Below are 13,654 nucleotides of genomic sequence, written 5' to 3'. Positions count from 1 at the left end.
CAAAGTCGAGTAAGTTTTGCTGCAGATATGACTTGACACCGATTTGACAGTCTTTTTCATCCTTAATTTACTTTTCTTTTTTTTTTAAATTTGACTTGATGATTTATTATCCTGACAAAATTCTGACTAATAGCTACTGTTAACACCTTTGGCAGCGAGACTTCAGCAAACTATTAAAACAATAATAATAATAGGCTTATTCTCTTCCTTTGTTTTTTGTTTCTTTTGTAGGAGACATGACTATGATATATTAACAAAAAAGATGGCAGGAATTTGTTCATATTCATTTTTGTTTGTCTTGGCGTGTTTAATTTTTTTAAAAGGAAAACAGGCAACATAAAAGATAGCCGCATTTTCGCAAATAAACCTCATTCTCATTTTCTGTATTTTGATTATTTGAAAAATATCTCTCGGGTTGTTGGGTGCGTGTCTTGAATTTCACAATGTATTATTTACCGGTGATGCACGATAATATTACCATTGTTTTTAACACGCTGGCCATCGATCATGTGGTATTGGCATTAATTTCACAGTTTGCGACGTGACTTTTGACCGTAGGTCAGTCAAATGGTCCAGGCTGACTTTCTAGACACTCAGCATGAACTGTAAAATAGTCCCACTTTTTCCATGCATTGTAAATGATTCACTTTGTGACTAGTGACATGTCAGAAAATAGTCAGAAATGTTTATCATTGTTTTCCAAAGTAAATGCCGGTGTTTGCCCGTCTTATTCTGAGTCACAAAGCAGAGAAAATTAACTTTCAAAAGGCTGAAATCAGGACTTGGGCAATTTGAATCTTAAGTAGTGTCTCTCAATGATTAACCGATTATCAAAATACTTCATATTTGATTCCAGATTAATTATAGCGGTCACTGAAGGTGTAGTGGTACACTCGACCGAGTTGTGTGCTGTGCGGGCAGCGTGGGTTCAGTTTCCACTCAGTGACTTTGTCTATGTCCGTCCTGTGACTAGCTGGCAAACAGCTTAGGGGGTTGTGCGCTTTTCGCCCGTAGTCAGCTGGGATAGGATCCAGCACCCTCCCGCGACCCTGTACAGGATAAGCGGTGTGGATAATGACATGACATTAATGATAGCCTAATCATTCAATTGTTGCACCTTTTCTTGCCTGATGACGACCGTTTTATTGCGTGCTACTTTTCAAACTTGTAACGACCATCATCAACTATCCAGACAATGACTAACCTGGGGAAGACCTTCCCTTGGACGTGGACCCATGCCGTGGGAGGGAAACGAGGACGACCGATTCAACCTACATTACCCTTGAGATAAAAAAACTCCTATAAAAACTGAAGCTGGGCTGAAAGATGGCGCGCATTTTTCGACTGTGCTCGCCCGAGTGCAGTTTCTCGTGAGATTAAGGAAAAGCCGCTCAGATATCTGTCTTTGTACTATTTCCTGAACTCCAGAAATTGAAGAAATTAAATATCGGAACTCTAATCAGTTATTGAGTCTTTATTTGACCCTTTTCTTCTTGAGCACAAAAAAACGAACACGAATTGGAGTAAGTTTGGCTTTTAAAGGTTGATTTACTAACTACTTCTCATTTCCACAGTGACCCAACTCCAACAATATATATATATATATATATATATATATATATATATATATATTTATTATAAATATTGTATATTTTCTTTAAGCATTTTTTAACGTGCGCCGCTACTTCGCAGATTTTCAGTTTTCGCGGGTAGTCTCGGTCCCCATTTACCGCGATAACCGAGGGTTCACTGTATATATAAAAATGTGCTGTTTGGCTGAAGAGGTGGTCTATGTTCCTGGAATCCATTGCTCATTATTAACATTTTAACAGTTTCTAATTCAAACAACAACAGCAATAACAACACTACTGAAATCGTTAATATTTATAGTTACAATGATGTTCTGACCTGTTCGGTCCAATGTGCAGTTACCGAAAATCCACATTACCAACTGCTCTTTCCGATTTTAATGAAAGCAGCACGGGTTTCCGACACGACCCGGATGAAGAATACTATGTTATCCCACGATTCCTTCTGTCGTCGTCGTCTTTCCTAACTGCAGCCATGTCGAAGAGAGGTATGGAAAGTGCTGCGTTTAATCTGTATTCATCAAATAATACCAGTTTCCCATCGGATGATATTTTGTAGTTATTGTCCTCTTTATTATTTTTTGTAGCTGTTATTCGATTTTAATTGTGCCGGTAATATGATTTTTCTTCCTTTTTTGTAGGGGTTAGGGTTGAATATGAGTTCTCGCTGTAAACCTCGTGTTTCGGCATTGGTCGAAAGAAAATTATTTTTAAAGATGCTCAAAATGCTGTGAAAAGAATATTCGTTGATAAATTAAGTCAATGACATGATTCTAAAATTGCTAGTTATTTGTGCTAGCGCATGCTTACATATGATTCTTGCGGGAAACGTAGGGCGCTTCTGCAAATGGCAATGTTTTCAGAAATGTATCGTCCCCTTTCCAATTTATCCCTCCATGAGTCTGATCCGCGAAGAACAGTTCTAATTCTGCGCTAAGCAAATCTTGTTTCCGTGGCTTAGAAGTAGATTTCCCCGGCCATTAAAAACGACCTAAAATGACCAGTTTTAAAGCAAATTTATGTACGAGAAGATTTTTAGAAAATAAATTTATTTTTAACATTTAAGTGACAGAGAAATGAGAATTTATTACTCCCAAATATTAATTGTTTGGCATTTTTCATTTGATTTACCCGTCAAGATCTCAAGTGGGTCACTACCGTGTAAACAAAGGTTTCTAAAAAGGCAAAATAATCGATGATTTAGCCCCTGTGTGTGTGTGCTGCAGAACACTAATGCTGTTGTATAAGGCTTATCTGTGCCTTATAATTACAACTTTGTGAACCTTTGGTTTTGACTCGGTAGCACCTTTGTGTTGTCAATCTGCTGCTTGAAGATTTCAACTTTTCACCTGGCCTAGCTGGAGAAACTGCATGTGTTCAAGTGATTTGGAAAGCACAGATATGATCTTTCAATTCTGTGGGTAGGCCCCGCAGACTAAACTTTCTTTGTCAAGTAATTAAAAAGTACCTCTTAAATAAATACATATTTGCCAAATGCATATTTTTACACAGTAAAGTCTTGATTGTATAATGTGTGCTGAACAAAATGTTTCTCTTTGCAGGACGTGGGGGTTCATCCGGAGCAAAGTTCAGAATCTCATTGGGTCTTCCAGTGGGAGCTGTTATTAACTGTGCTGACAACACTGGTATGTTTGAATGCTTGAAGTAATTATCTAATATAATCAAAATAGAAAATGCCTTAAAATGCACAAAACTTGGATGGAATAAAGTCAGTGTAAAAAGGAACAAAAACAGCACATAAAGACAATGTTAAAAAAGAAAATTGCTGCTGAGTGCTAAAGTATGGAGTACCTTTACTATATAAAGATCTCAAAATGAACTAGAGCTGAAAAGGGCCCTCGCAGCCCGGACAATGTTTGGGTACTGGCACCTTGGGATACTGGTGTACTGTAACTGGAATTCTGGAAAATTAAGTACATTAAAAGCATTTTAATTAAATATAACCCCTGCAAAAGGCCAAAAATGGGGAACATTTTGAAACGAATTAAAATTGAGGGCAACTATTATTTTATTAATTAATTCATTTCTTTGTTAACTTTTACTGGCGATATCCAACGAGTGTGGCATACATACACTCCGTGGGTAAATGTACTCAACAGAAACACACTTCAGGTATTTTGAGGCAATGAGTAGGTCAAATAAGACTCTCCTCTTGGATTTGGAGGGCTCCTCGTCAGGGGCATTGTCTGTGGATGGGGCTTCTCTTTGATGAAAACTGTCCTCTCAGCGTCATCCAAACCCGTCTTGTTCGGGGGCTCCTGGGTGTGTTTGTCAACGGCGCGTCCTTGCAGCTCGTCGGGCCGGTCCTACATGGACAGCCGAGTGGTCGGGTTGGAGAGGTATTCCCCACTTTTAACTGAACAAATGACAGGTAGGCCAAAAAGCGCCAAACTACCTGCAAAATCCCTATCGGCGTGTATGCGCACTAGGCATTGGTAGGGGGACGTCTCCACGGTTCGGAAGGAATTTCAGAACACAGACTGCGGGTGACAGCGCGACATTTTTACATTTCATTTCCGTCTGTTGGACACCGTCTGCCTCTTGAGAGTTAACACAACTTTAGCGTAACTAAAAGTCTGAAATATAACCATTCGGGGTTCGTGTGCACATTCTTGCTCTTGTCCGCTTCAACCTGTGTAGGTGGAGAATTGATCGGCACTGTATTTTTGATCATGTGATCACATTAGGTCACGTTTGATGTCAATAAATCCAACATATTGTGCAGAACGCTTTCATACTTTCACAGGTTGAGGTGGAAAAGAGTAGTAATGTGCATTTGAATTTTGGTGGCGATCGGCCGCCGTTTTAGAGAACAGAACAAACCAAGGGAGCAATATTGAAATGCTTGCCTACGTTCTGTGACGTAGACGTAGAGACCGAAAAAAAACAAGCCAAGTTCCAAGAAGTCCTAAATCTCATCGCAGTCTTTTGGGTGGAAGCGTTTTAGTACCGATGTCATTTTTACATGCAAACCTATTCTTGAAGTGACAATGTTAAAATCATAAGTGTCCTTTTAAGTAGGTTTGAATAACAGCGGTCTTGAAAGCTGCTGGTACAGTGCCAGAGGTCATTGATATATTATTACGATGGAAGGTCCTACGATCATAATTCTTTTTAGTTTGGCTGGGAACCAGTTCAGGGTGTACCAAGCCTACTCCCCAAAGTCAGCTGGGATAGACTTTAGCACAGGGGTAGGCAAACTTTTTGATTGGCGGGCCACAATGGCTTAAAAAATTTGACAGAGGGTCCGGACCAAGAGCAGATGGATGGAGTGTTTTGTAAACCTCACCTCATTGGAGGAAAAAAATACATTTCATTTTTAATGAAAGTAAACAAATGCATGACAACAATATATGTCCGCGAAAAACCACAGCTTTTAGAAAATAAAACATTAACAAGGTTTATTCACTTAATTTTTTATAAATTCGGGCCGTAATTTGCCCACGCCTGCTCTAGCATGTGCGCGACTCTCGTGAGAATAAGCAGCTTGGATAATGGATGGAGTTTGCCAGGAGGTGGGTCAAGTTTTGCCTCAATAATATCATTAAATCCCAGCCATTTCCAGTGGAGCAACTCCTCTCAATCCCAGCGTTTTTCTGGATGTTGACTGATTTGGCAAGGCCCACAAATATTGTGCTCAAATGCTATAAAAGCATGGCTGATATCAAAAGAAAGATTAGACTCGTCTTTCATCAGAAAAAAGTATATTTCTATCTTTTTCCGTATTTTCGCTGACAACATTTTTTAAAAAGCTTATTTTGGTAAAAATTCCCATTTCAGACAAAAAATACTGAGAAAAAGAACTTTAGCGAAAAACGTTTCAAGCACAACTCTGACTTTTACACTGCTGCTTTTTCTTTTGTGACCGCTGAAACATCAAAATAATGCCTTCCTTCTATAAAATAACAAAAACAGCATGATAAAAAGTGTTTTTGATAACAAAATAACAGTTTATTAGCACATAAAAAATATTGAACTCCTGAAATGAACTATGTACCAAAGTGCGTGCGTGACACTGTGTATGTGCGTGCTCGCGCGTGGCTTCGATGACGATTCTCTTGTGCTTTAACGCATGTCAGATATTCTTCTGCCAAATTGGGGTCCAAATCCGTCTTTTATTTGTCGACTTCGCTGCGGGGAAACTCCAGCAAAGGTACACGTGCGCCGTGAGGCAGGCAGAGCCTCTTTTGATGGCTGCTTGCTTTTACGAGGACGAAGCGTCATCCTCTTATCAAAAGCAACTCCATCCCCTTTGTCGTGCACATTGGAAGCGTTTTTTTTTTTTTTTTTTCCCAAAAGCACTCATCTAGGGTAATTTGCTACTTCTAATACTCTCCAATTTGCACACTCTTCTCTAGCGCTCCCCAACCTAACTACAATCTTCTGCAGCGTGATTCTGGCGGGTCTCTTACACCACTGTCACCTCCTGGTCAATTTTTACATGATTTACAATGCAGAAAGGGCTGATTCTCAGTCAGAAGTTGCGTCAGACCCTTCTGCACACTATGACATAGAAAAGACAAGAAGACCTACTTATACGAAACAACGGAGCAGAATATTCATCATAAGTTGAGGTGGGGGGAATTTCAATTTTTAGATGTATTGCGATTCAAACATGGACCAACTAAAATCAATTCACTAAAGTCCACATTTTGATTTAAATATTTTATCAAAGTAATGCATAATGTTCGAAATAATGTGGAACTAAGAAGCGCGGCGACCGTCATTTCGGAGACGCACACACGCAAGCATGGATTACTGCCATCCAGCTCACTGTGAAATCCAAAATGCTCTTTATTTAAAAGCGGATGTATGGAATCGCAACAGTGGAAGAGAACTGGAGTTAATGGCATAGTATATGTAAGCGTTGCGCTAAAATAAAATGCTTAGGTTATACAACAAACACGAGTAGTCATGGAAGTCAATTCCACCCTATGGAGTCTGGGAGACGGCTGCCTGTTGTTGATTGCATTGTACTCTGGTTGAAGAGGTAATTCCAACCAGATTCCCCATTTTTACAGGTTGTCGTTTTGGGGACTAAGAGACACATTTGTGTTCTGGTAAAAGTCATCTTGAGCATACTTTAGTTACTACGAAGTTTTAACCCATAAAGAGTAGTTTGTTACCCTGCTAAACTTGTTCATGTCCTGTTAATGTCCCCAATTTGATTTTGCTGGTCTTTGTTCATAAGGAGCAAAGAATCTTTATCTCATCTCCGTCAAGGGCATCAAAGGGCGTCTCAACCGTCTGCCTGCTGCCGGAGTAGGTGACATGGTGATGGCGACAGTCAAAAAAGGAAAGCCTGAGCTCAGAAAGAAGGGTGAGTTAAAATTAAATCATGGTACCAATACACTTGGTGTTTTTGTTTTGTTTTAAATTTATTTTAGTTTTCTAACTAGATTGGATACCAGTTTGCTAAATAAGTCATTGCATCCTTGGTCCTGAAATTTTCACCTTTTGAAGCGCATTTTGTCAGTTGCTGTCGACTACAAATGGCATCAATCACCGCTCATGTGACTTTAGCAAGCTGCCCCGTGATTGGTCATGACGCGGTCCCTGATTGTATCATGTAATTTTCAGTTGACAGCAAGTGGCAAAATATGATCATTAACTCATTTAATCCCATCCATTTTTACTGGAGCTTCTCCCCTCAATCCCAGTGGTTTCCTGGATTTTGGCTAGTTTTGCAAGGCTCACAGAATATTGTTCAAATGCTATAAAAACATGGAGCCTACCAAAACAGAGTACTCTCATCAGAAAAAAAAAAAAAAAAAATTCTACCTGGCAACGTTAGAAAATTGCTCAATTTCATTAAAATTCCAATTCCTTACAAAAACGCGGAGAAAGAGCCTTTTATGAAAACAAAACATTTCAAGCACCACCGTGACTTAACACAACTGTTTAGGGCCAAGCAGGCCCCTATTGTGTCTGTAGGAATTCTTCTTCTTCGTCTTATTATTTTTTCAGATTCTTTGACCGTATTTTTGATGTGCTAAATATGCACAAAAACTTGCCAGACTTTGCACGCTCATTGGGCCTGGCAAAGACTTTAATATTTTAAAATCGGCATAAACGATGCAAACAAAATGGCTGTGTAGTGCCACCTAGAGTGGGAAAATTAAAACCAATCCCGGTATGTTCAACCTAGGCCTACGAAAATTGGCAGACTAAATTGAACAGGAAGTGAGTTATGAATTTTGGAAAGTCCAATTTTGGCCTATTTTTGCACATTTACAGGGTCATTGTTTTGCACCCTGATCCTAGAGGTTTCATCCGATTGACTTCAAACTTTAGCTGTGCCATCTTAGACCTGAGACAACAACAGGGCGATATTTTTTGTTTGAGAAATACTATATGACAGGCACGGAGCATCAAAGTCTGCATTTCATATTTCCTTCACCACAAAGGAAGGAAATGCTTAATAACTCACCTGCCCAAGCTCCAAGAAATCACAAATTTCACATGCATCTATAAAGGGACTTGAAGACATTCATATCTTAATATTCTCTTGTACATATTGCGCCACCAAGTGGTGAGTAGATATTGTTTTTGTGTGTTACTCTTCTGTTGTTGAACTAATCCAACTGCAAATTTGTTTGAACAATACAAAACAATGCAATTTTATTTATATAGCGCATTTCACAACAGCTGGAGCTGTAACAAAGCGCATTCCATTTGCCGTCAAATAAATTAGCTGGTAATTAGAACACAAATTAAAACAGTCTCAAGACTATCTCAATCGCCGTCAAATATTGAGACCATGGGTGTGTTCATTACGGTGCCACAAAATCAGATTATTACCCCTGACAATAAAAGCTGCTGTAACATGACCCAGATGATCTCAAAAATTTTCATTTGATTGTAATCCAGCTCTGCACACATTTACAAATTATATTTCAACAAGTGGTAGCGCCCCATACTGGATGAAGAAAATAAGATATTTTCTTTGTTTTTCTCCAAGCAGGTTAACCTACCGCATATTTGCTTGGAAGAGTATTTAGTCCTCCGTGATCATAAAACACAAAGTTTGACATTTTTCACAAAAAGTTGTTACCGTGGCTTCTAGGATGTAAGGATTCATCAAAAATCGATTTAATATCAATATATTCTGCTCAAAATACGCATCAATATAACGTGCCAGTAACATACCCATTCTGTTCTGTACATAAACGGCGACTATTTCTTAGTAACATTGCTGTACCGTGCAAATCTACTGCAAGGCCTCTACCTGCACATTTTAAGGGAAAAAATGAAAAGTAAAAAATAAATAAGAAATATTAAATCTTACAGTCAATATTAATATTCTTCAGAAAGTCGCATTAGAAGCATAATCTGTCACAACGACGGCCTTTTTCCTGTCAATCTACCACTCGTCCACTGCTCTCTGTAGTATTTCTGCGATGTGCGCACCAGTGTGGGTTTCATGCATTTCACAGGTATGGAGCACATATAATTTGAGTTCCCAATCGCTGATTTATTTGATTTAATATTTAATCTATCATGATTTAATCGATATATTTCATTAAATTATTTGTTATATTGCACTGAAGAGGGGAGCTCTCCAATCTTGTACACTGATCACAATGACAAAGCGCATTCTGATGAAATGCGCGGTGATGGTGATAAGAGTGTGGCATTTGATGTCCATCCATCGCATGTAAGACCCACTCGTTCTGAGGTCTTGAGTGTATTCATTACTTGAGCCCTGGTCTCCTCGTATAAAGCTGGAATTGATATCTGTGAAATGTTTTCAACTGGGTATTTGGTAGCGTAGCTCTAGATGCACATCATGGAGCGAAAACAAATTCTCAACTACGCTATACGGGCGGAGATCCTTGCAAATATACACAGAGATGCTGTGCGTAATAGACGTTGGCAGAATTAAAAGAAAGTTTTGCACACCCCTAGTGATCACTTCATATCAGTTGTTTTATTTTTCATGTACACTGGGTCATAAGATTGCATTTAATTTAAATTTGAAGCATATTTTATGTATAATTGTGTGTATGAAAATGCATTTTTTTAAAACCCCGAATGTTTTACATTTCATACTAATGTACATGTTCTTTGTACATAGACGACTGATCATGTCAATAAAATAATTGTTCAATAGCTAAACTGAATTTATTAAAAAGTATAATTTGGACACCTATTATTGTGTAGACCTAGAAAATCAGTACCCGGTGGTGCAAATATTATTGATGAGATGATAAATATTTAATATACATTTGTAGGGATGCAACTATTCACCCAAGCCCTGATTCAATTAGATTTTCAGTTCCCGGTTTCGATTCGATATATATATATTTTTTTAAATGCTCCCACGCTTGTTGCTGTGCGCTCAGTTGATGGTGCAGTGATCCACAAACGAAATGCGTATTGTTTAGCGCAAGCATCTAAATGTTTCATGCATTTTGAATGGAACAAAAACTATACACTATGCCGAGTTACACTATTATAAAACTACCTATAAATACTAAAAGAAATACATTTTTTTGTATAGAAGGGACTGAAATCATATGAATAAAATTGAGGAAATGCACCGTACTAAAGGAAACTAGAATCATTACTTGAATTGATTTTTTTATTTTTTTTTATTTTATTTAACCTGAATACAAAATGTTTTGCTTACATAGTATGCGTAATAGCTGCACATTCAAAATGTTGGATATGCCTAGAAAATAAGAGAGAGAGAGTGAAAGAGAAATCTCGACAGTGATGCATATCAAGGAATTCGGAAGTAACATTGCTCAGCAAAACAATGAACCCATTTTTCCCAATAATTTTTTTTGCACTATAAATAGTATATTCTAATGACGTAGATGTTATATTTTATTGTTGTGTGTTGCCATCAATGGCTTGTGGCAAATGTGTCATGTTGTACTGTACTGCTGAAATTTCCGACTTCAGAAACACGCGGAGGGCGGTCAAAATGAGCACTTTTGTGCTCTGTTTCCATGTCAATCACGCGTAAATTAAAACTATGTTTTGGGTTTTATTACTCGTGAGTTCGCTGGCTAACGCACAGTAGATGCTACATTTTGTTAGCGTACCACAACAGGCCTGTTCGTAGTAGATGCTACATTTTGTTAGCGTACCACAACAGGCCTGTTCGTGCTAACTACAGCTGGCTATGTCAGGAATGACAGTAGCTGTCGTAAATTAAATCAGGCGTCAGACGCAACGTTTTTCCTTTATAAATGCTCGTTTATCACTGCTGTGTTGCTATGAAACGGAGGTTTACGTCGTTTTAAGTAGCGTGCAGTTGTTTATAGCACAGACTTGAGACAGCGCCGTTGCAAATCGATTCCTTTATTTATTTATTTTTTCGATGCACATTTTGAGCAGATTATATCAATATTAGATCGATTTTCGATGAATCGTTACATCCCTATACGTTTGACATCGAACCTCTTCGTCATGACGACGTCACCCGTTTACGTGTTCCGTTCTGAGAGCGCCTGCTAAATTGCAAATGTAGCCGTCATCTTACTTTGTCTTCATACGTATTGATTGAAATACAACATTTCTGTTAATAGCTGCTGGCTCTCCAACCTAACGGTCTAACCAGTTCAAAGTCGACTGTACACCTAAGCACTTATTTTGGGTCGAATTTGTATTTCACTTTAGCAATTGGCACACTTGGTGACCCCTTGTTTGCCTCCTCGTTTAAAATGCTGCTTGTTAGTGGGCTCGTTTATTTGTCATCACGCAGCTCGTTGCTGCTGCTGTGCACGGACTTGCATATAGTACAAATAAAGTCCATACTGCAGCAGCGCACGATAGCTTAGTGGCGAGCACTCAAGCAGCGGTGAAAGAAACTATTTTGGGGCGCACGATAAGCAACTTTTTTTGTTTGTTTTACGCCGTGACCTGCTTCATGAACGTCGGCACGAACCGCAGCTTCGATGATCTCAAAAACGCGTGGTCTGTTGCGATTTCGGTCCCAAAATGATCAATTGTTCAGCCCAAGACTGCACTGCGATCCCTGTCTCTGTACTCTGTATGAGGAGCGTCTCCCAACCATGGTTAGGCGTCAAGCAGGAACAGTTTAACACTACACATGCACGTGCCACTTTCGCCAATACCTTCCTGATTGAGTACAATCATATGCAACGCCTAATCCTCTATGTCCCTTTGTTTTATAAAGGCAAACCGTGCGCGGCATTGCTCCAGTGACATGCTCACAGACTAGCACTAGCTCGAGCTTTGACGGTGCACGGAAAGAAGAGTATATTCGGACAGGAACGATTTAATGAATGACATTTTCCTCCATTAAAGTAGTAAATGAATTACTTTATCAACCAAAGGCAACAGACCTGTCAGGAGGCAAAAATCCAGCAAACACGATCTCCTTCGGGACACAAGACACAACTGCCTCCAATGTGGGCAGGTGTCATAATAAGGACCTTTTTCACCAAACTACACATAAGAAGATACATTACCAATAATGTTATACAATGATAAGGCTTCACCTCGTATTTCCCCTCAGCGTACGGCTCGCTGTGGTCGAAGCATGATACCACTGTTGATATCGGGACAATACTGGTTCGTACTTGTCAATACCGAAACCAGATTTTACGGCAGTGTCATATATAATAGTGCAACTCGGCATAGTGTATAGTTTTGGGTTCCATTCAAAATGCACGAAACATTCCACGCTTGCAATACATCAATACGTATTTCCTTTGTGGATCGCTGCAGTATCACACAAGTGCCCATTGACAAGCGTGGCAGCAATTTAAATAGAGAAATAAAATATTGAATCAAGATCGTGAACTGAAAATCAAATCGCGGTCTGAGTGAATCGTTAAATCCCCAGTAGCAACACTGTTTGCCAATAAAACACTGGTTTTGGGGTTCTAAGTATGGGCGAAAACTTAAGTTCTGCACACAAATCGGGCCTGGCAAAAATCTAGATTTTATTTGTTGTAAAAGTCTTAAAAAATTTTTTTTTTTTTTTTTTTTAAAGCAGGCCTGCTTGTGCGACAACCAGGGATGTATAGATTCATTGAAAATCTATTTAATCACGATATAGTCTGTTTAAAATATGCATCAATAAAAAAAAATTTAATCTATTCACAACGCCGGTGTCTCATGTCTGTGCTGTAAACAAACTGCACACCTCCGCTACTTAATACGATGTAAACTTCCCTTTCATAGCAACACAGCAGTGATAAACGAGCATTTATAAAGGAAAAAACGTTGCGGCTGATGCCTGATTTAATTTACGACAGCGACTCATTCCTGACATAGCCAGCTGTAGTTAGCAAGCACAGGCTACCGTGTGTGTCTAATGGAAAGTTGCAAGTGTTGTCCTGATGTGGTACGCTCAGATAATGTAGCATCTACTGTGGAATCTGGCGGCATTAATCGGCAAACTCGCGTGTATTGAAAACCAAAACATAGTTTTTATTTACACGTGATTGACATCGAAACAGCAAGACCACAAGTGCTAACTTGCGACCACGCACTGCGTGTGGCGTTTATGGAGTCAGAAATTTCATGACCCAAAGTACAACAGGATGTATTTGGCACAAGCCATTGACGGCAACACCCGACAATAAAGCATAACATGCTTGGGTCATTAGAATATACTAATTTATAGTGCTAAAAATATTGGGGGAAATGGGTAAACACTTGTTTTGCTGAGCATTATTTCTGTGTTTTATGATATGCATCACGCTTGAGATTTCTCTCACTCTCCCTCTCTCTTTTTCTCAAGGCACATACCACATTTTGAATGTGCAGATATTATGCATACTAGATAAGTAAAACAATGTTTTGTATTCAGGTTGAATAAGAAAAAAAAAAAAAATCAATTCAAGTGATTTTTAGTTTTTTTGGGCACGGTGCATTTCCTCAATTTTTATTCATGATTTCAGTCCCTACTATAGTAAATATATTGGTGCTCAAGAAACATGAAATAATTGTACAAGTATTTCTTTTAGTATATATAGCTAGTTTCATAAAGAGAGTGCAACTCGGCATTGTGTAAAGTTTTTGGTTCCATTCAAAATGCACGGTACGTTTTAAACGCTTGC

General features: G+C 38.8%; 1 protein-coding gene across 1 annotated transcript in view; it reads left to right on the top strand.

Annotated features, from left to right (window-relative positions):
• The first annotated feature begins 1,971 nt into the window (after positions 1 to 1,971).
• LOC148323080 (large ribosomal subunit protein uL14) overlaps positions 1,972 to 13,654 on the top strand; it is a 40,258-nt gene continuing 28,575 nt past the window's right edge. Inside the window, exons 1-3 of the mRNA XM_088317288.1 lie at positions 1,972 to 2,077; positions 3,152 to 3,235; positions 6,802 to 6,930. Coding sequence (XP_088173414.1) covers positions 2,065 to 2,077; positions 3,152 to 3,235; positions 6,802 to 6,930 — 226 coding nt within the window. The 5' untranslated portion in view covers positions 1,972 to 2,064. The remainder of the gene's footprint in view (positions 2,078 to 3,151; positions 3,236 to 6,801; positions 6,931 to 13,654) is intronic.

This window comes from Idiotropiscis lumnitzeri, chromosome 15 (genome assembly GCF_059441095.1).
Source record: "Idiotropiscis lumnitzeri isolate Australia: NSW breed Sydney's pygmy pipehorse chromosome 15, RoL_Ilum_1.0, whole genome shotgun sequence".
NCBI classification, from domain to species: domain Eukaryota; kingdom Metazoa; phylum Chordata; class Actinopteri; order Syngnathiformes; family Syngnathidae; genus Idiotropiscis; species Idiotropiscis lumnitzeri.
Note: the sequence above shows the minus strand (reverse complement) of the source record. Positions and strands in the feature narration are given on the sequence as shown.